Source organism: Mesoplodon bidens, assembly GCF_964165515.1.
Source record: "Mesoplodon bidens genome assembly, chromosome: 3".
Classification (NCBI taxonomy): Eukaryota; Metazoa; Chordata; class Mammalia; order Artiodactyla; family Ziphiidae; genus Mesoplodon; species Mesoplodon bidens.
This window is the reverse complement of record NC_138178.1, coordinates 19,028,283-19,053,839: the sequence shown is the minus strand read 5'-3', so window position 1 is coordinate 19,053,839 and position 25,557 is coordinate 19,028,283. Positions and strand designations below refer to the sequence as shown.

Here is a 25,557-nt window from a genome sequence, read left to right as displayed (position 1 = left end):
CTGTCCAAATTCTGTGGATGCTGACTGATTTTTGGTCATTGATTGTGACACAAATGAATATTTATCATCAACTTTCAAATGCCCGGCTCTTTGACAAGTCTCATTATTGAGCGACAAACTAGCAGAATCCCAATCTGAAAAATCTGAAAACAAAGTTTCCGTTTATTAGAATGTGAATACTAGTACAAATTTGACTATCCTGAACAAATTCTTTCTTCAGGGAAGCAGTCCCATGTCCTCCTCTCCCCCCAAACACACTACTCCTTCATGGCTTATTGTATCTTACACGTCATTGCCATTCATATAGATACGTTAACTATTGCCTCTCTTTTTTTCTAATTTTTAATTTTCTAGTATTACTTACTTTGATTCACTCATCAATCTCTATTACATATTCTGTATACCTTAAGAGCTTTATTAATAATTACGTTTCTTCAACATATAAACTTTTTCATTAACAAAATTATGTCTAACCATTTATTTTATGTTTAAATATGCATGACAGTATTGTGTGTTCCAGAGACATGGGTTTAAAAAAATCTTTTAATGAATGGTACTACTTTAATACAATGAGATGGTCTTTCCTCAATGTACCAATATCTTCAGAACTCATTTTTTAAGGCTTGGATAAATATCATAAATTTACAAAAGAAATGATAGCCTTGAGTGACTAATTGTTTCCAGGTAAAAATAGGATAAGTCTAGGTCCACACTAGATCCAAAGAGCATACAGTGCCATGACACAGGAAATGAATACATAACAAAAATATTTTTCTTTTTTTTAAAGAAAGTAAAATTGTCAGATGTAAATTTCTTAAGACAAATAAGAGCTGAACCAACATGGTGGAGTAGAAGGATATGCTCTCAGTCCCTCTTGTGAGAACACCAGAATCACTACTAGGTGCTGGACAATCATCGACAGGAAGACACTGGAACTCACCAAAAAAGATACCCCACATCCAAAGACAAAGGAGAAGCCACAATGAGACGGTAGGAGGGGCGCAGTCACAGCAAAATCAAATCCCGTAACAGGTGGGTGGGTGACTCATAGACCGGAGAACACTTATACCACAGAAGTCCACCCACTGGAGTGAAGGTTCTGAGCCCCACGTCAGGCTCCCAACAAGGGGGTCCGGCAACGGGAGGAGGAATTCCTAGAGAGTCAGACTTTGAAGGCTAGTGGGATTTGATTGCAGGACTTCGACAGGACTGGGGGAAACACAGACTCCACTCTTGGAGGGCACATACAAAGTAGTGTGTACATCGGGACCCAGGGGAAGGAGCAGTGACCCCAGGGGAGACTGAACCAGACCTACCTGCTAGTGTTGGAGGGTCTCCTGCAGAGGCGGGGGGTGGCTGTGGCTCACCGTTGGGACAAGGACACTGGCAGCAGAAGTTTGGGAAGTACTCCTTGGCGTGAGCCCTCCCAGAGTCTGCCATTAGCCCTACCAAAGAGCCCAGGTAGGCGCCACTGTTGGGTTGCCTCAGGCTAAACAACCAACAGGGAGGGAACCCAGCCCCACCCATCAGCAGTCAAGTGGATTAAAGTTTTACTGAGCTCTGCCCACCAGAGCAACACCCAGCTCTACCCACCACCAGTCCCTCCCATCAGGAAACCTGCACAAGCCTCCTAGATAGCCTCATCCACCAGAGGGCAGACAGGAGACACAAGAACTACAATCCTGCAGCCTGTGGAACAAAAACCACATTCACAGACAGATAGACAAGATGAAAAGGCAGAGGGCTATGTACCAGATGAAGGAACAAGTAAAAACCGCAGAAAAACAACTAAATGAAGTGGAGATAGGCAACCTTCCAGAAAAAGAATTCAGAATAATGATAGTGAAGATGATCCAGGACCTCGGAAAAACAATGGAGGCAAAGATCGAGAAGATGCAAGAAATGTTTAACAAAGACCTAGAAGAGTTAAAGAACAAACAAACAGAGATGAACAATACAATAATTGAAATGAAAACTACACTAGAAGGAATCAGTAGCAGAATAACTGAGGCAGAAGAACAGATTAGTGACCTGGAAGACAGAATGGTAGAATTCACTGAGCAGAAGAGAATTAAGAAAAAAGAATGAAAAGAAATGAAGACAGCCTAAGAGACGTCTGAGACAACATTAAATGCAACAACATTCGCATTATAGGGGTCCCAAAAGGAAAAGAGAGAAAGGACCAGAGAAAATATGTGAAGAGATTATAGTCGAAAACTTCCCTAGCATGGGAAAGGAAATAGCCACCCAAGTCCAGGAAGTGCAGCAAGTCCCATACAGGATAAACCCAAAGAGAAACATGCTGAGACACACAGTAATCAAACTGGCAAAAATTAAACACAAAGAAACATTACTGAAAGCAGCAAGGGAAAAACGACAAATAACATACAAGGGAACTCCCATAAGGTTAACAGCTGATTTCTCAGGAGAAACTCTACAAGCCAGAAGGGAGTGGCATGATACACTTAAAGTGATAAAAGGGAAGAACCTACAACCAAGATTACTCTACCCAGCAAGGATCTCATTCAGACTCGACGGAGAAATCAAAAGCTTTACAGACAAGCAAAAGCTAAGAGAATTCAGCACCACCAAACCAGCTCTACAACAAATGCTAAAGGAACTTCTCTAAGTGGGAAACACAAGAGAAGAAAAGGACCTACAAAAACAAACCCAAAAGAATTAAGAAAATGGTCAGAGGAACATACATATTGATAATTACCTTAAACGTGAATGGATTAAATGCTCCAACCAAAAGACACAGGTTTGCTGAATGGATACAAACACAAGACCCATACATATGCTGTCTACAAGAGCCCCACTTCAGACCTAGGGACACATACAGACTGAAAGTGAGGGGATGGAAAAAGATATTCCATGCAAATGGAAATCAAAAGAAAGCTGGAGTAGCAATACTCATATCAGATAAAATAGACTTTAAAATAAAGAATGTTACAAAAGACAAGGAAGGACACTATATAATGATCAAGGGATCACAAGGGATCTCTCACAAGGGAGAGGCCACAACAGTGAGAGGCCCGCATACCGCAAAAAAAAAAAAAAAAAAACTCAAAATGGATTAGAGACCTAAATGTAAGACCGGACACTATAAATCTCTTAGAGGAAATCATAGGAAGAACACTCTTTGACATTAATCACAGCAAGATCTTTTTTGATCCACCTCCTAGAGTAATGTAAATAAAAACAAAAATAAACAAATGGGACCTAGTGAAACTTAAAAGCTTTTGCACAGGAAAGGAAACCATAAACAAGATAAAAAGACAACCCTCAGAATGGGAGAAAATATTTGCAAACAAATCAACGGACAAAGGATTTATCTCCAAAATATATAAACAGCTCATGCAGCTCAATATTAAAAAAACAAACAACCCAATCCAAAAATGGGCAGAAGACCTAGATAGACAGTTCTCCAAAGAAGACAAACAGATGGCCAAGAAGCACATGAAAAGCTGTTCAACATCACTAATTATTAGAGAAATACAAATCAAAACTAGAATGAGGTATCACCTCACACCAGTTAGAATGGGCTTCATCAGAAAATGTACAAACAACAAATGCTGGAGAGGGTATGGAGAAAAGAGAACCCTCTTGCCCTGTTGGTGGGAATGTAACTGATACAGCCACTATGGAGAACAGTATGGAGGTTCCTTAAAAAACTAAAAATAGAATTACCATATGATCCAGCAATCCCACTACTGGGCATATACCCAGAGAAAACCATAATTCAAAAAGACACATGCACCCCAGTGTTCACTGCAGCACTATTTACCGTAGGCAGGTCATGGAAGCAACCTAAATGCCCATCGACAGACGAATGGATAAAGAAGATGTGGTACATATATACAATGAAATATTACTCAGACATAAAAAGGAATGAAATTGGGTCATTTGTTGAGACGTGGATGGATCTAGAGACTGTCATACAGAGTGAAGTAAGTCAGAAAGAGAAAAACAAATATCATATATTAACGCATATATGTGGAACCTAGAAAAATGGTACAGATGAACCGGTTTGCGGGGCAGAAATTGAGGAACAGTTGTAGAGAACAAACGTATGGATACCAAGGGGGGAAAACCGCAGGGGGTTGGGGATGGTGGTGGGATGAATTGGGCGATTGGGATTGACATGTATACACTGATGTATATAAAATTGATGACTAATAAGAACCTGCTGTATATATTTAAAAAAAAGACAAATCAAAGAAAAAAGCAAGAAATGTAAAAGTGAACGTTTAAAGCCTGTTTCATCCCAAGGGTCCCTTTATCATTTCACATCCATGAGCTCTGTAAATGGTTTAAAACAGTGGTTCTCAAGTGTCACCTGAGCATCCCTGGAGTCCCAAGACTCAATTGTTCAAGGGGTCCAAGAGGTCAAAACTATTTTCACAATAACAGTAAACGTTATTTCCATTCTCATTCTGTTTTAAGTGTACAGAGGAGTTTTCCAGAGACAAGATATGTGATAACATCATACTTCTAATGGCTAATAGAATGTATGATTGTGTGTACTTGTATTTTAAATTTTTCAGTTTTATTTTCCAATACAGTAACATCAGTAGATACAACCTACTTAAACAAAAGTTCCTTGGAATTCCCAATAATTTTTAAAAGTATAAAAGGATCCTATATCCGGATCATAAAAAATAACAAACAAATAAATAAAAGGATCTTAAAGCCAAAAACTTTCAGAATTACTGTTTTAAAAGATTGTGTCTATCAAATCGTCATTAAGGTATGATTACTTTCCCCCACTTTTAATAATCAAAGACCACACACACACACACACACACACACACACACACACACACAGAGTCTGCTAATCAAAACATCTGGTTGGCTTAAGCTCATCCGTGTAACACCACTAAAATGAAATAATTAAAGTTGAAATACAATTGACATGTTAGCAAGTGAAGCTTTAGTCTAGGTAAAGGTCAGAATTCAAATAAGCATTTTATAAAACTGGAAAAATCTTAGAATCTAATAATTAACCTCTGAGAATCCCTAAGAAGTACAGAGATTCCAAACTGAGAACTTTACGGTATTGAAACATACATAGAAACATCTGAGTTAAAGCTTACATTTTAAAAATATCTTTTTCTTATGCTTGTAAATATCTTTTTTTCAAAACATGGATACCAACAAAACATGTGCCTTATTTATGTCAAATCCTTCAATTAAATTAAATCCTTCAATTTCTTTTGCAAAAACAAAAGAAAAAAGAATTAGGAATATGAAGGCTGTGAGCATTTCAAATATTTTAGTGTACCTCTTTCCAGAGTGAAATTTGCACTGCAAAATTTACCTGATCTGGATGTTTGTAAATCCTTCATTCCTACTGTTTTATTAGGAACAGAATCTTTCACTCCAACTGCAGGCTGAATGGGTTTTGAAACAAGTTGATTAATAAATAATGTACATTTGATACAATCTGTAGTTAATAATTCAAGATAAAAATATAAGTTTTTACCTTCAAGTGAGGATATTTTTCAGGAGAATCTAAAAGGCAAAAGGGACATAGAATCAATTACACATAACTATGAAAGCCAACTATATATTCATGCAGTTAGTACTGAGCAGAATCCTCATGCTTGGCCTTGGCAGTGAATACTTTAGGTTTTGGTGTTTTGTTTCTTGGGGGAAGTTAGGACTGCAACAAGACAGACATATGAATCCACTATATATACTGAAGAAAAAATAGGAGTACAGGTTTAACAAAACATGCAGTTAAGATTTCAAAAGTAAGATTATGTTCCAAAAGCCTTTATAAAATAGAAAAATGCACATGTACCAATGTGAACATGCTGATTGATGAGGAGAAAAGTGATCTTTAATCAGAGGAACAAATCATGACCCCGAGAAGGTAAATGTGAAAGCTGATGGTAAAACGCAACAGCATATCTTGAATGCAATACAGCAGCATCATTTACACCATTATACTACAAGTATTTATCATGTTCTTCAATTTGTCCTGTAATTTAGGAAGTGCACAGTTGGGATGACAGTTCAGTTGAATGTATAATTCATTTCTCATCAGAGAAAGTGTTATGAACTGATCAGCTTGGATATACACTTGTAGAATAATAGTTCATAAAAATATTCATTTTTTTCCATACCCATGTGGGCTACTGGTATGCCTACATTTCTTGGATCCTCTAGTTTAGTCATCTTAAAGTTTCTCAATCCACTCATGCAAGAAGGTATATAAGGCACATCTAAGAAATAACGTATTATAAGTTTTCAATATCAAAGTACGATTATCAAAAAGGAAAAAGGAAATTTTACTGCCACAGAATTATTAGATATTAAAAATCTTTCATATTTCAAAATCAGTGTAGTATTTACTGAAAATAACAATTTTAGCATTTAGGGAATGAACCCTATTAATTTCTTTTGTTTCCAAAATTAGTTTGGTTCAGTATATCATGCTAATGTTTAAAAGGATTTTTGTGAAACAATTATCATCAAAAAATTAGCTATCTTAGGGACTCCCCTGGCGGTCCAGTGGTTAAGACCCCATGCTTCTACTGCAGGGGGCACGGGTTCAATCCCTGGTCGGGGAAATTAAGATCCCACATGCCAAGCCAAGCAGCCAAAAAAAAACCAAACAAATAAACAAACCTATCTTAAAAAAAAAAACAGCCAATGCTTCCATATTCAAATTAATCTCATTTGAATAACACATACCAACACAACATATATCTTTGATGCCTGATAGCTACAAGGAGGAGCTGGGGTTTACCTCAATTCTAGCACCCACTCCTGCTTCCAGTATTCTCTGGAGCAGCAATGACCTAACCTTGTTTCAGTGTAAATACACTGAAGTCATCTAACGAGAGTTCTCTCAAGTTTCCTCATCACCTCCACAATCACCTCCCTAACACCCTTCTTTCCCCCCCTCTTTCCTTTCACTATATTCTTTCCTCTTCAAAGGTAGTCTCTGGATCTGTGGTCTTAATTCTTCCCCTTTTACATTCTTTTTATGGATCATCCCCACCACTTCTTTTTTCCTCTTTGCTTAGCAGTGGCACCTTACATCTATAAGTTCTACTTCAACGCTTTGCTACCCTCTGGCTATAAACACACTCAGAAAGAAAAACAAAATAATGCTTTTCCTTGATCCTGTTCTGTCTTGAACTATCCAGTGGCTCCTCTTCCAGATTTCTCTAAATGCAAGCCTACAGCCTTGCGACTCTGAGAGCTTGTCAGAAATGCACAATCCCAGACCTGCTGCTCAGCATGTGCACTTTTCACAAGGTCTCCAGGGGACTAATTAAAATTTGAGAAACTCTGATCTATGAGTCTGCTTCTACATTCCCACAGTAAGAGTGGGAAAGCTTTGCTGTTCGTCTCTGACAAGTTTCGGTGCTGGAAGCTCACTTCAAATTTGTCTCACGTTTCAAATACTCTTCTCTTCCTTTTTCTAAAGACCTATTTTACTTTGCCCTCGTCCTCCACAGACCCCTGCTTCCTTTTCCTTCATTTACTCCCTGTAACCTCTGCCTCTCTCATTCTTTATTCCTTCTTTCCTCTTCCTCATTTCCCGACTTTCCTTAGGTTGTAGAGTACCTTGAAACGGAACTAATAATTTAGCTCCTTAAAGGGGACTCTCAATTAATCTGTGGCTGACACCAGATAAGATACACAGCTTCCCCTCCTTTTCTCGTCTTTTTCCTCACTATGCATTTGACGGGTGATTTTCTTTTTTTTTTTTTTTTACATCAACAGTGTTATGTTTTTTAATAGTTTTCAGAATATAAGCTGCATAGCTTTTTAGAATAAAAAATGATATAACTTCAGGTACATGCTTTAGGACACTTGGTTAAACAACAAGCGAACTGTGTCTTTGAGGACCACCTCAAAAGGGTGGCACACTTCACAGTGTAACTTGATAATAGACATGGAGATAGATGATTATATCATGGCATGTTGTCTACAAAAGAACATCTGGACAGTCAGAACTTAAATAGAACACAGCACACAGTTAAGTATTCAAGCACTGCTTTTTGGCCAAATAAAAACTGCCTAAAAACTCCTGATGGATTTTTGACTAGAAAAAAAGATGTAGCTGCTTAGTTCTTCTGATACAACACTTCTTTTCCAGAATGAGACAGGCTCAGTTCAACTTGAAATCAGTGTGAGGAATGATTCTTCCTCTTAACCGACAGGTGATTTTCTTTGGCTATTAGAATATATCAGAATTCCCATTTTAAATCAACATGCTGCCAGATGACTTTTTCATAAAAATATAGTTCTTACCTTCTACTTGTCCATTTAATATATTTTTTCCTCTTTGACCTGCAGCTCCAGATAAATGATCACCATACTTCTGTGGAAGACTCTCAGAGATACTCTGTTAAAATTGATATTAATAATGAGTTGCATAAAGCTTTCCTAATCCCCTTCTAATAGCTGAAAATACCCTACTTTTTAAAAATTTCCTACTTTACAAGCAATTAGATTTAAAAATAAGAGAAGCATGCATTGAAAACCCAAACATTTAAATAGAAAACTTCATATACACTCTCTAGATCAAGTCTATCTTTTATCCTCATTTGGCTACTGACTCTGTAAACTGAGCATGGAAAGCCAGAGGAATTATTTTCACAGACAAAAAATGTGCCTGACTTACAGGCACATTTCAGCAAAGAATTAACTTCAAAACACCTAACTCTACTTTGCATTCCTTGTCAAAAGAAGAGAGTATTTTTTAAAAATATGTGTTTAAATAAATTCTTTAATAAGTACACTTGCTATAAATTTAAAATATTTCTAAAGACAGAAATTTTTTTAGTATTAAAATAATATACTTGGCATGAAAAGAAACCATGAAGTATGTCATGTTAAGCATAAACAGAACACTGTAGAAGCTGCTTCATTTAGGTAAACAAGGGCTTATAAGAATCTGTTATTTGATAAAATTTTTATTGATAGGAAAAATAGTTGAATAAAATAGCGAAGTAGTAAGAAAAACTTTTATGTTTAAATAATAGCAAAAAATTTAAATATAGTTATGCAACTCTTCAAAAAAGTACAGCAGGGCTTCCCTGGTGGCGCAGTGGTTGACAGTCCGCCTGCCGATGCAGGGGACACAGGTTCGTGCCCCGGTCTGGGAAGATCCCACATGCCGCGGAGCGGCTGGGCCCGTGAGCCATGGCCGCTGGGCCTGTGCGTCCGGAGCCTGTGCTCCACAACGGGAGAGGCCACAACAGTGAGAGGCCCACATAACGCAAAAAAAAAAAAAAAAAAAGTACAGCAAGCTTTAATAAGGGAAGAATAAGAACTTTTATTTATTAATCATCTAAATGTGCCAAGCTTTTATTATGCACATTTTATTTTCTACATACAACAACAATGATAAAAGTGATTGTAAGGACAGTTACCCCACTTCCTGTTTCCTGGTCATTCCAAGATGCGAGAGTGTAATGACGAACAGACTGGGATCCGCTGTTCTCTCTGTCCAGAACGTCCCTCCCCTGGACCCTCACGTGACTGGCTCCTTCCCATCCTCCCCTTGGTAGCTTTTCTCACATGCAGATCTTTTCTGACTACCTAAATTCCACTCCCACTTCCATCCCCATCCTAACTACAAACTCTCTCAATGTTGTCTAACGTAACATTCTCCATTTTCTTTGCCTCTCACCGTTGTGGCCTCTCCCGTTGAGGAGCACAGGCTCCGGACGTGCAGGCTCAGCGGCCATGGCTCACGGGCCCAGCTGCTCCGCGGTACGTGGGATCTTCCCGGACCGGGGCACGAACCTGTGTCCCCTGCATCGGCAGGTGGACTCTCAACCACTGCGCCACCAGGGAAGCCCTCTCCATTTTCTTTACATGAAGGACTTAACAGTGACTTATAAAGGATTCCTGTTTGGTTCCCACCACTACAGCCTAACCCCTCAATTGGTACAGTCAGTGTCTAACTGCCCAGTACATAGTTGGTATTCAATAACAGGAATTTATTTAAGATCAAAACATTTAAAATGTCGAGAGGACCTCAAGTACCAAAGCATTTGATACCTATAGGAGATCTCCGATAACAGTCTATAGAAACTTAACATACCCCAAGCTAGAAATCCACATGCCCGTTCTAATTTTCCTATTCTTAACACTACTGTCATTTTATTGTCCTTCAGGTTTTAAAAAAGTGCCCCAGCATTTAGTGAGTCACTAACTGCCACTGTGATCATTTTTGTCTTACATTTCTATAGCACCCTTTACAGTTTACAAGGTGTGTTCACAGCTGTTACCACATCTGTTCCGTACACATACCTGAGAAGTGGGTACCAGTACCATTTTTACGAAGGAGGTCGCTGACGCTCAACCAGGGTAGACAAGTTTTTCCGAGATCCCACAGCTAGTGACAGAACCAGGATGCTACCATGTCTTTTGACTTTAAACACAGTGCTGTATCACTGCAGCAGCTGCCTATATCTAACAGATCAGGCCCTTCTTATCTCCTTCCATAGCTGTCACCTTACAACAGGTCATCATTACTTTATATTTACGTTACTTCAAGTATGGCTGCCATAAAGGTACTCAACGCACACTAGTTTATCTAAAATGGTGTGTACTTATTAAAACATCACTAAACCAAACTGTTGTTATTATAACGCCACATCCTTATTATCCCCCATTCTTTTGCTTCTCTTGAAACGTTCCTTGCAGATCTATTTGAAAATCCAAATGTAATAATACTTTCAAGTCTCAGGCACTATCTTTTTCAGGTCTAAGTGGTAAAAAACTACATTTCAACCTGTTTCTCTCTGAACCTCACTAGGAGTTTTACACATCCATATGCACCAAAGAAACATACATTTGCTTGGGAGACTGGGACTGACAGATACACCCTACTATATATAAAATAGATCAATAATAAGGACCTACTGTATAGCACAGAGAACTCTACTGAATACTCTGTAATGGCCTACATAGGGAAGGAATCGAAAAAAGAGTGGATATATGTATAACTGATTCACTTTGCTGTATATCTGAAACTAACACAACATTGTAAATCAACTATACTCCAACAAAAAATTTTTTAAAAAAAGAAAAGAAAAAAGAAACATACATTTGGCCATAGGCTGACCTGGAATAATGCTTCAGTTTTTATTTTTTTTTTTTTTTTTTTTTTTTTTTTTTTTTTTTTTTTTTTTGCTGTATGCGGGCCTCTCACTGTTGTGGCCTCTCCCGTTGCGGAGCACAGGCTCCGGACGCGCAGGCCCAACGGCCATGGCTCACGGGCCCAACCGCTCCGCGGCACGCGGGATCCTCCCAGACCGGGGCACGAACCCGTGCCCCCTGCATCGGCAGGCGGACTCTCAACCACTGCGCCACCAGGGAAGCCCAATGCTTCAGTTTTTAGATAAATTTAACTTCAGAACCCAAACTGATTCCTTATGACTTCTAAGCCTTGGTTTTTGCTCTGTGCTACACTGGTTTCATTAGGTGAATCTTGCAAATTAACAAAAGTGCACTATGTGGTAGTTATTATACTTAGCACACAATTATTTAATTAATTACAGGTTAAAAATATAAGGAAAAAATTTTGATGGGCAAATGCAAAGGTGAGAAAGTAAAGTCAAAGCATCCCCCCTTTTATGTTTTAACATCACTCAGTGCTTATATTTTAAAATAAAAAAATAATAATAATAGAAGACAGTACCTCAGAATCCCAAGGCGATTCTATACCTTCCTCTTCTCCTAATCCTAATGCTGACATCATATCTGTAAAATGCAGCCACAGATACATTAATGAGAACATTTACTACTATGAATTTTAAATACATATATGTCTATCTCCATCCACAAATATTTAAATAAAATAAAGTAGCAGAAAAGAATTTCAGAAGGTTGAGGCATTTTCAGGAAGAAAAAGTTGGTAGTAGTTGGGATACTTCTGAAGAAACAGAGCAAAAGAAACATACTTTAAAAGAAATGGAAAAAAAAAAAAAAAAAGGGCTTCCCTGGTGGCGCAGTGGTTGAGAGTCCGCCTGCCGATGCAGGGGACACGGGTTCATGCCCCGGTCCAGGAAGATCCCACATGCCGCGGAGCGGCTGGGCCCGTGAGCCATGGCCGCTGGGCCTGTGTGTCCGGAGGCTGTGCTCCGCAACGGGAGAGGCCACAGCAGTGAGAGGCCCGCGTACCGCAAAAAAAAAAAAAAAAAAGAAAGAAAGAAACGGGTAGTATATTTGGATCTACACACTTTAGATGTTTTTAGACTAGCCTTTAAGCATAGAAAAAAATTCATAAATATTCACTAACTTACCACTCCTATTATTCTTCTGAGCTCCATCAACAGAAGTCAAATTGTTATGATCTGTTTGCTCTTGTGGAGCGCTTTCAATATCAGTATCATTTTCTTTTTCTCCAATTTCTGGATTTGTTGCTCCTTCCTATAAAAACAAAACAAAATAAAACAAACACCTCATCCCAGAAAACATCATATTCATTCATTTGGTCATTCAATCAATCAGTAAGACAACAAACATTTACTGGATCTATCAAATCATAGGCACTATCCTGGGAGAAAAGCTGGAAATATAAATAGAAGACCAATTCTGCTCTGTATTCTAGGAGAAGTAGAACTACATGAAAACAAGTAAGAACAGCAAAGTATCACTCAAAAGCTCTACAATTGATGTGAACAGAGTACAGGAAGGGCACAAAGGAAAGAGGAGTCAGCTGTATCTGGATAGCTCAGGAAATGCTGCAAAGACAGGTCTGTGTCTTAAAAGACACACACAGTGTAGAGCGGGGACATGAAGGGGATTCTAGAAAGGGCAGCCTGAGCAAAAGGATGAGGCGTGAAACAACATAACAAGTCATGTGGAAAACTAGAACACAGTTACCGGGAATGGTATGGAGAGACAAAACTGGAGGATCAGAGCCAACCCAAAAAAAGCAAGTGTCCTCCTAGAACATGAACTTTCTCCTTCATGTGATGGGGATCCACTACATAAGTAGAGGTGTTACATCTTCACAAATATATTTTAGAAAGGTCACTCTGGCAGCAACGTAAAGATGAACATCAGGGGAGCAAAACTAGAAAAGAGCATTTCAAAATTATAAGTGAGAAAGTAATAGGAAATGAAAAATGGTAAGCAGGTAGAAAATACTGAACTTGATGAGCAACAGGATGTGGTGATTTCAGGGAGGGATGGAGTCCAGGATTTTTCCTGCTTCGGTATTTCAGTGATGTTATCTACTAGGATGGGGAAGACAGATGACAGAGTAGCTTACAAAGAGTCAGGAAAGAGGAAAGCATCAGGGACAATGTCTTCAGTTTGGGGCATAACAAATTTGAGGCACCCAGGGGACTTAGAGGAAAGATTTGGATAAATGCATTTGGATTAGTAATAGATAAACTTATTCAGGAAAAGCATATGATGTTAAGATAGATATCTGTAAAATATACTAACCTGGTATAATTAAATGATGCAAACCTATGCAGAGTTCTGAACTTTTGAAAATATAAACAAGACTGGGGAAGAAAACTATGAGATTCAATTTTTCAATTATATATTACAACATTTGTTTAAGGATATAAAATATACTCTTTCATGAATATGTGCAAATATTCATTTCTGGGATATTATAGCAATAAGCATTTTTAAGTTTAATGAAAAGATTTAATTGTAAAACACCAACTCAAGAGACTACAAGAAGACTCCTTTTCAAAAATTAATCTTAAAGGACAAGTTTTAAATTGTAGAAGAGAATGTTTATGTGATTATGGAATTATGAGGCATTTTTAAGTACTACTATGATGTACGGAAGAAATATAAAACCCTATTTTAAAATTCACATGGTTTCCTTATTCACCTGTGAACAGCACGCTAATAACTCTTCCTATCTACACCTTATAGAATGGCAGTTAAAGATTGGGGAAATGATATAGAACTAAAAAAAATTAGTAAAACTATGATTATCCAAGTTGGGAGATTTAAAAGTTCTCAGATACATCTATGATTAACAAACAGGACCCAATATTCACATGAGGGAAGAACAAAGGGACTAAAAAATCAAGTAACCAGGATTCCTGAGTTTTAGATATGAAAAAATTTACATGTTAGTTTAACTTGTGTAACAAAATATTTACATGCTAGTTTACCTGTAAATACTGAAGTTAATAAAGTTTCTCAAGAATAACATGAAATGTACCTACTGCTGGAGATATTTTAAAAAGTAAAAAATTATCTTACAAAGATAATTTTGTACACTCTGCTGGTAATTTTTCCTTCCTTATTATTTTATAATAACAAGTAGTTTATATTAGAAAAAAATCATAAATTGTGATTTCATTCATTTGATGTGTGTATATGTGCCCATTATGTGCAGATATTACTAGGAAAAGATAAATCAGAATCTCTCCAGAAAAAATGATTTCTATATTTTTTTCTTTAAGACTGTTGCAGTTTAAAATTTTCTCATTTAATGACTTGAAATTAAGAACCTCATTTACATAATTAGAAATTATAATCTTAGTGGAAGACTAGATAAAATACTTATTTATTTCCTCTCTGTTTATTCTCAAAAAGATCTAAAACACCTACCAAGATGATACCAAACAGTAAGATAAATTAGTTAAGTATATACCAAACAGTAAGTAAGAAACCACAAGAAACAGAAGGGCCCAAAATTCTTAATTCATAATAAATCTGATAAGGCCTAAAACAGAGCTCATCTTGCATTATCTATGAACAAAGGTTTTGCTAGATTAAATATAAGACATAACCTTATTAATTTAAAAGTGAGAATTTTTTAAAAAGGAAAAAACTTCAGATTAAAACTAACTTCCACATGGAACTATATTCAATACCTTGTAATAAACTATAATGGAAAAGAATTGAAAAGAATATAGATATATACATATATATGTATAACCAAGTCATTTTGCTGTACACCTGAAACTAACACAGTATTGTAAATCAATTACACTTCAATTAAAAAACAACAACAACAACCAAAAAAAGGTAAAGATCAAAGTCTCTTTCAGTTCTTCATAAAAATCAACTATATGTCATTCAAAAGAGCACGAGCATTTTTCCCCATGACCTGATTTTCTCTTGTTAATTTGAATTTGAAATAATTTCTATCATATTTTATAATATAGAGTTTCTGCTCTCACTTAACCCCACTATTTCTGTTGTTTGTATAATAATCTCTCTCACCTTGACCCTCATTCAATCTTTAAATTCATCTTGTCCTTCTTAAATGAATTCTTCCCCTTCGTCCCCCTCCCCATCTTCATGTTCATCTAGCTGTTCTTTCTAGTTGCTTTCTCATTCTTTCCTCTCATAATGGCATACTTCAGAATGGTTTACTGCCACCAACGTTCATAAATCTCAATCCTGCACATATATTGCTCTTGTTATTATACTGTTTTCTATCGTGATCTTGAGGAATTCCATTTCTGTAAGGGATCCTTTTCATCACTGTAAGAATCAGGGGGCTGGTATGTGAAAAAGCACAGAAAAAAAGTTAAAAACAAAACAGAACAACTTACCTTTGTAAGACCAAGGCCTGCTGAAGACTTGAGAGGTTTTGGGAGAGGTTCAGGTGATGGGAAAGCAGGATGAGAGACGCCCTGGATTGATGGTTTGGGAAAGGTTTCGACCACATCTTCATTTCCACTATCAGAACTATTGTGCTCAAAGAAGGTTCTCTCTTCTGGTCTCACGATGCCACATTTTGCTTCTACTATAGTGAAAACAAGGTGGAGTACATGAGAACATCCGTAATTTCAAATCAGTGAATAACACAAGAAGGACAGTCTTCAAATAACTTACTGTTTTTCTTGGATTGCTGACAAGCACTCATTAGCTTTGTTAAGCTTGGTTTCAGGACATTCTAGAGAAGAAAACAAGAGCTTTAAGAATAAGAAGTATTGGGAATTCCCTGGCGATCCAGTGGTTAAAACTCCATGCTTCCACTGCAGTGGGCATGGGTTCAACCCCTGGTCGGGGAAATAAGATCCTGCACCGCTTGCGGGATCTTAATTCCCCGACCAGGGATTGAACCTGGGTCCTTGGCAGTGAGAGCGTGGAGTCCTAACCACTGGACAACCAGGGAATTCCCTAAATATACGCTTAATGTAATGCTTCAGAAAACACAGCGAACCCTTCATAATATGGATTTTGAGAAACAGAATTTTAATTTCTACATTTCCATAATTTCGACTGTTATTTTAGGCTTAATGCAGAACCAAAGACAGAAACAGAGAAAAAAAAAGTTCTCTCCTAACAACTCTATGATACCAAAATAAAAATTGTCCAAGAAAAAAGAGCTAGATGATATATGCTACATAGTTTTGGAAGTGAAAGGCCCCAGGAAAATGCTATGATTATTACAGTAAGTAACTGTATCCACTAAAGATTTCATTTAAGCATGAGCATATAGAAATCACGTCAGTATGGTTGAAAAGTCACAGTAAGAATCCTTATCCTTGACCAAATTTCGTATTTCCTCCCTTGTGGGAAAGTGCTTCCCAATACACTTTTCCTGTCACTATCTACTTCCCAGCCCATTTTCTCTTCAGCCCCGACCGTCAGTATTTAGCAAAGTAAAAAAAAAATTCAACTAGTCATATTTTATAAAATGGTTTGCTCTGACCAACTTTCTACTACAAACATAAAACAATGAGAAGTAGACCACTGCTAAACTTTAAAAGTTAATACTACACAAAACTAAATTCAAAGCAGGAAAACTAATTTCACAGGAGAGAACTTTACCTTGGTATCAAAATCTAAGTCTTCATCATCTGATGTAGGCCATGAATCATCAACACCAGGTTTGTTGGAAAGCCTTCAGAGCAAAAATATATAACAAAAATGAGTGATTTCATTTATTTAACCAAAAACAAACAAAAAAAATCAAGTGAAAGGTTGGTTATCTATATATTAAGTGATGTTTCCTGACATCATTAAAATGTGGCCTCTGTTTTAGAAAAGCTTTTAGTTACCTATTTCTGCTTCCATCTCTCCCAACCTATGAAATATCTAGCTAAGACCCATTCTTAGTTCCAATAACAAAGGGTGACAGCCAATATACTGGCAGAGCCTGAGAATAATTTGTTTTCACCAAAGTCCTAAAACCTGAACTGAAAACCCAATTAATGGGTAACATAACTTTTGTTTACCAGAACTGGAACAAACCTGATGACCTAAAACAAAGTAGAAGGATATGCTGTTCCTTCTCCATTGTCCGTGCCTGGTTCAAAGAGTAATCTGTGTCCATCAAAAATGGCAGTCTTGGTTCTCCAGCAGGGAAACCACTTATTAAAGAAGGCTCCCGGGGCTATCCCGATGGCGCAGGGGTTAAGAATCCACCTGCCAACGCAGGGCACACGGCTTCAAGCCCTGGTCCGGGAAGATCCCACATTCCGCGGAGCAGCTAAGCCCGTGCACCACAACTACTGAGCTTTCACTCTAGCGCCCGCAAGCCACAACTACTGAGCCCACACGCCACCACTACTGAAGCCCGCACGCCTAGAGCCTGTGCTCCGCAGCAAGAGAAGCTACCACAATGAGAAGGCCGTGCACCACAACGAAGAGTAGCCCCCACTCGCCGCAAAGAGAAAGCCCGCGCGCAGCAATGAAGCCAATAAATAAATAAATAAATAAATAAATAAATAAATGTATTAAAAAAAAAAAAAGAAGGCCCCATTCCTTCCCTTTACTCTAAAACAGTACAGGGAGTCCCCTGAAATGTTTGAAAGTTAAATGTACAAAAGTCAAAGAACAAATTTATATGTCTAATTTATATGTTAAACTATTCCCAGAGAGATTAAAACATTAAAAATTATAAAGTCTACTTAATTTTCCTATACAGGTCCTGCCTGATTCAGGTCCACATAAATAGCTAGCTCTTAAAAACCCTCATAGGCACTCAGATCCTCAAGCAGAGACAGTGCTGTAGAAACAGAGTCCTGGCAGCTGTGCCTCTCTTTCCCTATGTACTGCCTAAATATCTTCCTTCCTATAGGCTCCCCTCCCAAATCACCCCTGTGCCTCACCCCTGAGGCCTGCTCAATGGCAGCCTCCAACCTTTAAGATTTCAGCCTGTGAAGGCAATGGTTCCTGAATCAAGGATGGGCTCGGGACTTCCCTGGTGGCATAGTAGTTAAGGATCCGCCTGCCAATGCAGGGGACACGGGTTCGAGCCCTGGTCTGGGAAGATCCCACATATTGTGGAGCAACTAAGCCCGTGCGCCACAACTACTGAGCCTGCGCTCTAGAGCCCGCAAACCACAACTACTGAGCCCGCATGCCACAACTACTGAAGCCTGCGCACCTACAGCCCGTGCTCCACAACAACAGAAGCCACCCCAATGAGAAGCCCACGCACTGCAACGAAGAGTAGCCCCCACTCGCTGCAACTAGAGAAAGCCCACGTGCAGCAGTGAAGACCCAGCACAGCCAAAAATAAAGAATCCGCCTACTAATGCAGGGGACACGGGTTCGAGCCCTGGTCCAGGAAGATCCCACATGCTGCAGAGAAACTAAGCCCATGGGCCACAACTACTGAGCCTGCACTCCAGAGCCGGCAAGCCACAACTACCTAGCCCACGTTCCACATCTACTGAGGCCCACGTTCCACAACTAACTGAGCTCGCGCGCCTAGAGCCCGCGCTCCACAACAAGAGAAGCCACCACAATGAGAAGCCCGTGCACGGCAATGAAGACCCAACACAGCAATAAATAAATTATTTTTTTTAAAGATACTGGATTGTATCTGAAGAATTTTTAGTCCAGAAGTTGATCTGTCATGAGAATTATTTTCCTCATTATGCACTTCTCTGTAACATATAACATTACGGTATAAAAATGTGTACATTAAAAATAAGATGCTGTTCATGTTTAATTTCGTTTCTGTGATTACTGACATTCAGCCAAATGACTTTAAAACTGTCAGTAAAGTGCTCTATAAGGGGAATCATGAGCGGGTCCGAAACCAGCTAAGGCTTTTGCTGCCTATAAAGTCTGCGGGGCGCGGGACCCCACGTAGGTGTCCACGAGCCTCGGAGGGGAAACTGACAGCAGGGGCCCCACCCAGGTCCGCCCCGCCTCCTCCCGCCCTCCCCGGTTACCTGTTCATCTTGTCCCTGTCGTTCAAGCCATTCTTCCCAAGCAACAGAATCTGCTGCACTTTGGCTACGTTGCCCACGCTGGCAGCTTTGTGGGCCTTCCCGAGATCCTTGTGTCGGATGTGGTACTCGGGCCGGGAGTTGGCCCGATTACCGCTCTCTCTCCGCGGGCTGGTGGAGGAGCCGAAGGGCGACTCGCCCTTCTTACTTCCGAAGCCAAAAATCTTCTTCATCGCAGAGCCTACACGCTTCAGACACACCTCACCTCCCCCTCGGCTTCTCACAGTCTCCTGAGCCTAACACTAGCGGTACAGATAAGCCAACGCGGTCTAGCCACAACATCCCAGCTGGGAAGCTCCGCGGTTTCTCATCTCTCAGCCCAGAGTAACCCTAGCCAAGCGTTACAGCTAAACACAGTGCGCGTGCGCGCCTTGTAAGACGGCGTCACTGCGCTTGCGCACAGAGGCACGGAGCGCAGGAGTGCCCAGTGCGCATGTGCGAGGCCCGAAAGTCCCAAATCTCTGCGATTGTTTGTGGGACGCGCTGAGTTGTTTTCCAACGGTGGTGCGAGCTGGCTGAGCGTTTCTGGACATTTGCAAATTTTAGAATCTTCCGTGAGAGAGTCGTCTTCGCATGCGACTGGGGCTAGAGTGGAGTGGAGCTTCAGGATGCTGAAGGCCTCGTCCCCCAGAGAGCTCCCCTAAAAATACTCTGTAAATCTCCTTATCCCTCAGTTTATTCCTTTCCACATCCCTCTGGGCCCCAGGCTTTCTCCATGGAATTTAACAGATGTAAGTACAGAAAGCTGTTTTCATGGTTCCAGAGATTGTGGCGACAGGTGTCATCAAGTGCAAACTTAGGAGAAACCAACGCAGTTTCTCCAGATGAAATGAAGACGCGTTTCCGCGTGCCTCCTGACCCTCCCCTGTGGCCCAGCGTTCCGTCTGCACATTTTCTTCACCTATATTTTAGTTTTTGCTTTTATTTTCCCCTAATTAAATCTCTAAATTCAAGATTTATTTTGGAGCATGGTGTAACATATGAGAACTTTTTAAAAAATGGTTATCCACTTGTCCCAAACAATCCATCTTTCCTCACCGAGTTTACCCCTTAATCTTCCATTTAATTCTCGGATGTTTTTTCTGTTTCTGGGTTTTCCATTCTGGTCTGCTTCTTCTAGTGTCAGTAGTGTATGAAATATAAATATCTATTACAGGTCCAAGGTTCCCCTCCTTATTCTTCCTTTTCAGTATTCTCTTGGAAATGTTTACCTCTACATTATTTGAGATGAATTTTTAATCACTATGCCAAGCTAAAGAGAGATCTTAGTGAGATTTTGATTGTAATTAGGTTAAGAGAATTTTAACTGAGAATCAGTCTCTTGTATCAGTGTATCCAGGTACATGTTATGTCTCTCAATTTGTCTTATTTTATGTCCTTCATTAGCCTTTGGTAGCTTTTTTCATTATGTAAATCCTGTACACTTCTTGATATATCTGTATCTGGGCGCTTTTTTTTTGTAATGGTATATTATTCTTTCATTATAATTTGTAAATGATTATTGTTTGATATCTGTGTATTCGTTTGACAACAAGAGTGAAGAACTTTTTTAAGCTATAATTTTGTAACAGGAGAGTTGATATTTTCTGGCAGTACTTAAGGAAGGCACAAACTGGTTGGTATAGATTGAAGAATATTGAAGAATAGTATGCAGATGAAGAAAATCAAGTAGAATGCAAACAAGTACTCTGTTTTTTATTGAAGTATAAGATCGTTGCTACAAATTTAAAAAGCAATATAGCTAAATTTCCCTAAAATTCTATTAGCCAAATTTTTCAGTAATTAGCTAACTAATAGGGACATCTAACTTTTGTGTTTCCTCTTAATAGTCTCTTTGCTCCTTTGCTTTATCCACCCAAATGTGTTTCCCACTCCTAAATCTAATCATCATAGTGACCTTATGGAATCTTATCCTCTCCATTGTTATGAAACCTCTTATGCTTTATACTTGTCCCATATTCTTTAAAATTTCCCAAACTTTAAATAATCTTTTCCCTTGCTTCCATCTTTCTCTATCTGCAATTTGTGTTTCCATCTTTATTCCATTTCTTAGGAATAAAGCAAAATAGGTTGACTCCATACTCCATACTGGTAGAAAGAGGCGACGGTATACAGAAACTCCTTTTAATGTAGTACTTGATCCAGTAATTATACAATTACTGTAATTATACAGTTACAATACAATTAAACCAAACCTGGTACTGTGGGTGAAACAGACAGAAGCAGAAGCAGGCTCACAACAACAGTTAATACAAAACCAGCTATCCCCAAACTCAGCAGGTTCCTATTACATTTGTTGATGATTTCAAGATCAAAATCATGTTAATGATTTTAAGAATTTTGATTAACCAAAGTAAAAAGTAACAGATACCACCATTGCACAAGATGCACCAGCAAAATTTGAAAGTTTGGCAGCCATATTTTACAGCAAGACAAATGCGTAGATATTAATTTAGGTACTTATTCTTCAGAGGCCATTTAATGCCATTTTGTGCTTTGTAGGTTGAATGATTTGACAACAAATTGTTTGGAATTAGTGACTCAGAAGTCAGGTGTCCAGACCTTCAGCAGAAATTGCTGCTGGGGGAATTCCCTGGAGGTCCAGAGGTTAGGACTCCTCGCTTCCACTGCAGCAAGCACGAGTTCCATCCCTGGTTGGGGAACGTGGCACAGCCAAAAAAAAAAAAAAAAAGAAAGAAATAAAGAAAGAAAGAAAGCAGTTGTGCCGAAAAACTCTGGAGGGAGGCAGGGTCCCTGTTGAAGTGATAGCTGGTTCCAGGACAGTGTCTTCACAGGTGAAAGAGCAATGAACAAAAACAAAACAAAAAACAAACAAAAAAACATTTCTCAGGTCTATCCAGCTTAGCTGGACCAAATGGTTTTGATGTGTGTGACTGGCTTCAACTCTGATCACCCACAATTTTCTTCCTATAATAGCCCAACCATAAAATTATCTTTTGTCCTCTATTTGTCTCCGCAGTACTCCCCAGTGTGACCTATGAGACCAGTAAAGGCTCCCTATTGTGACATCTGAAGAAGACTCTGACACTTGCTGATGCAGCCTGGAATGAGGGTCAAAGACACTACCAGGCTGTAGGGAGATAAGAACCACACACCAGGACTCCAGGTAGGTTGTCAAGATTTGGTTGACTAGTGTTTCTGTATAGACCAGAGATGCTCAAGGAGTATATGCTAGGCCAACTCTGAACTTCTGTATGGCCTTGTCAAATGCTACCTGGATCCCCAAGCACTTGAAAGCTAAGATTCCCAGATTTCTTTGCAAACAGATGCCCTCTAGAAAGTTGTTGCTTAGGGACTTCCCTGGTGGTCCAGGGGTTAAGATTTCACACTCCCAGTGCCAGGGGCCCAGGTTCGATCCCTGGTCAGGGAACTAGATGCCACATGCTGCAACTAAAAGAGCCCGAGTGCTGCCAACTAAGACCTGGCACAGCCAAATAAATAAATAAAAAAAATTTTTAAAGTAAAGTTGTTGCTTAGAGCTCCCATGCCTATCTAAGACTCAAATAATGCCCTGGTGGTTTCCTGCATATTTATTTAATAATTATTTATTTAATATTTATTTAACATATGTTAATGGAATTAATAATGTCAGAGTAATACCTGTTTTATGATGAAAAACATGTTATGGATGCCTTAAGAAATTCAGTTGGGTCCAGTGTAATCACAAGGGTCCTTCATATGTGGAAGGAGGCAGGAGTGTCAGAATGATATGAGGAAGACTCAACAGGTCATTGCTGGCTTTGAAGATGGAAGGGGCCACAAACCAAGGAATACAGGTGGCCTCTACAAGTCGGAAAAGACAAGAAAACTAATTGTCCTCTAGAACCTCCAGAAAGGAATGCAGCCTTGATGTTAGCTCAGTGAGAATAATTTCAGACCTCTGACCTCCAGAACTATACTATAAATATGTGTGGTTTTAAGCCACGAAATTTGTGGTAATATGTTAAGTGGCCATAGAAAATTATGGAGGGAGGGAGCTAGGAAGAATGGAAGAAGTGGAGATAGAGGGAAACAAAGAGGACTGGGTAGAGAGAGTCTAAAACTGCAGCACAGTTCTAACAACATTTCTGGCCAGGCCAAAGGGGAATCCTGGAGCCAAAGTCATATGAGAAATAAATCCTCCATCTTCCAGGAAAGGGCCTGTATTTTACCCCTATTGTGGGTACAATGGCTGGGAGCAGTCGTGGGAAGCATGGGCATAGGACAGACACAGACGTGGATCCTGAAGGACAGCTGCTGGGGCTGTCAGTCTACTATGTGTCCCAAGTAGGTTCCCTAGTTTGCCCAGGACTGGGGCTTTCTTGGGACACAGGACTATCAGTGATAAAACCAAGACAGTCCTGGGAAAACTGGCATGGTTGGTTACCCTGTCCCTAGCACTGGAGACCTGATCTGAGCATTTTCATGCCCAACATACCCCTCAACTCTGTGGCCCCCTTAGGATAATTTCTGCTTATCATGGCAGTTTATAGCTGGAAAAAATTTTCACCCTCTTCCTACCTTCGCTACCTAGCCAGAGTAGACACCATCTGTGACTCCTGAGATTCCATAGGCAGACTGGGGTGTTTGTAACTTTTCTTTGTAACTCTCAAACATTGAAACTCATTAGGAATGCAAGTTAAAATTTCAGCTGTTTTACTTCCATACTTCTCCCCCATAGAATCCAGACTATCCCGTGTCCCTGACCCCCCAGCATTGTGAGGATATGGAGCATCAGTTGGCAACGTGCCTACTTTAGCCCTTCCAATGAGGGTCTTTGCTTCCTATGAGAAGGCACTGAGCTTATTTTCTCTTATTATTATTCTCTTATTGGTACTGAGCTTATTTTCTCATGACTACAGTCAGCCAGCAATGCACTTCCATCTACAAGAAAAACGGGTCGGCATCTCTACTTCATAAAGTCTTAAGCCGTTTTTTGCTCCAGAGTCTGTGGCAAACATAGGACCTCTTAGTTTTATAGGGAGTTGGTACCAAGAAAGGTGTTATGGCCATCCCCTTTGTGGCCAAACTTTTTTCACTGGATACAAAATAGGCGCCTCAGTCACCAACCTAGGACCCAAGTGGGTTCTAAGAGGGGAAGGAGGTAGGGCAAAAGCTTAACATCACCCCTCAGAACCTTGCACGTGGGGGACCCAGTGCTAGGAGAATGAGGCATAGCTACATCCACTCTCACTACTAAGGTCTTCCTTCTTTCATATTTATTTTCTTATTTATATTTTCTAACTTTTCAGCAATAAACATATGTTGCTTTTGCATAGACATATAGTGATTTGTTTCTAGTTAAAATAAAATAGCTTTAAATATGTTTAAAGAAAGTTAAGATAAATTAAATTTTTTCTGTTAGATTATAAAATACATAATTAGTAAATATAAAAATATAATTATTAAATACTAGCCTACAGAAGAATAAGCATATTACTGGAAAACAGTAAGAGGTGAGAACGTATTAACATAAGAGAAACTATACAAATCAATGAGAATTATATAGATTATTAATAAGTGGTTTGGGAAAAATCAATTAATGATAAGAAGTTAACTACAAATCTCAACATATACACCAAAAGAAACTCCAGGTTAGTAAAAATGTTTAGTCTTTTTAGTGAAACCATTAAATATTTTAGAAGAAAATATGGATGAGTGGTATTATTTATAAGTTTATGAAGATTTTTCAAACAAAAACAATGGAAGTGTCAAAAGAAAATATCAGTACATTTGGCCACATAAAATTTGTGACCAAAAAATTTAGTATAGGGCATTCCGTGGCGGTCCAGTGGTTAGGACTTGGCGCTTTCGCTGCCAGGGCCGGTGCAGCCCCCCACACACACACACACTCAGTATAAATGCAAATACAGATAAAGCATTAACATGCATAATTAATAAAACATTCTTTTTGTTTACAATCAAGGAACTAAATTTTTTAAAAAGATTTTTTGATATGGACCATTTTTAAAGTCTTCACTGAATTTGTTACAATATTGCTTGTTTTATGTTTTGGTTATTTTGGCTGTGAGGCGTGAAGGATCCTAGCTCCCCAATCAGGGATCAAACTCACACCCGCTGCATTGGAAGGCGAAGTCTTAACCACTGCACCGCCCGGGAAGTCCCCTAAATTTTTTTTTAATGATCAAAGGATACAATCAGTTCACAAATTAACCATGGGAACCAGAAGCTTTCTACTCTTACTTGATATGGATAGGGGTTCAACTTCATCATCTTGCCTCAAGACAACATTTGCTCATCAAATGCTGATAATTCTGTGGTAATTTAATCCACCAAGATCTTGATATTCTCACTACCTTACAGGACATCAAATTTACACATTATGTGGATGACTTCATGCTGATGGTATTAGGTGCATAGGAAATAGGAGATAGTT

General features: G+C 39.0%; 1 protein-coding gene and 1 long non-coding RNA gene across 9 annotated transcripts in view; one reads left to right on the top strand and one right to left on the bottom strand.

The window, feature by feature from the left end:
• The window catches only part of ANKRD26 (ankyrin repeat domain containing 26), a 69,543-nt gene extending 50,057 nt beyond the window's left edge, over window positions 1-19,486 (bottom strand). For 7 of the 8 annotated variants that reach the window (XM_081227891.1, XM_081227898.1, XM_081227897.1 and 4 more), the window contains exons 1-10: window positions 19,104-19,486; window positions 16,747-16,819; window positions 15,805-15,865; window positions 15,522-15,715; window positions 12,282-12,408; window positions 11,678-11,739; window positions 8,275-8,368; window positions 6,132-6,230; window positions 5,486-5,514; window positions 5,321-5,393 (exon numbers count right to left, since the gene is read on the bottom strand). In XM_081227891.1, the coding sequence (XP_081084017.1) occupies window positions 5,321-5,393; window positions 5,486-5,514; window positions 6,132-6,230; window positions 8,275-8,368; window positions 11,678-11,739; window positions 12,282-12,408; window positions 15,522-15,715; window positions 15,805-15,865; window positions 16,747-16,819; window positions 19,104-19,333 (1,042 nt within the window). In that variant the 5' untranslated portion in view covers window positions 19,334-19,486. The remainder of the gene's footprint in view (window positions 1-5,320; window positions 5,394-5,485; window positions 5,515-6,131; window positions 6,231-8,274; window positions 8,369-11,677; window positions 11,740-12,281; window positions 12,409-15,521; window positions 15,716-15,804; window positions 15,866-16,746; window positions 16,820-19,103) is intronic. The other variant, XM_081227894.1, reaches the window with a different exon arrangement.
• Window positions 19,487-19,625: 139 nt separating this feature from the next.
• Window positions 19,626-25,557, top strand: part of LOC308614669 — a 41,238-nt gene continuing 35,306 nt past the window's right edge. Inside the window, exons 1-2 of the long non-coding RNA XR_014015419.1 lie at window positions 19,626-19,891; window positions 22,141-22,287. This is a non-coding gene — a long non-coding RNA (uncharacterized lncRNA). The remainder of the gene's footprint in view (window positions 19,892-22,140; window positions 22,288-25,557) is intronic.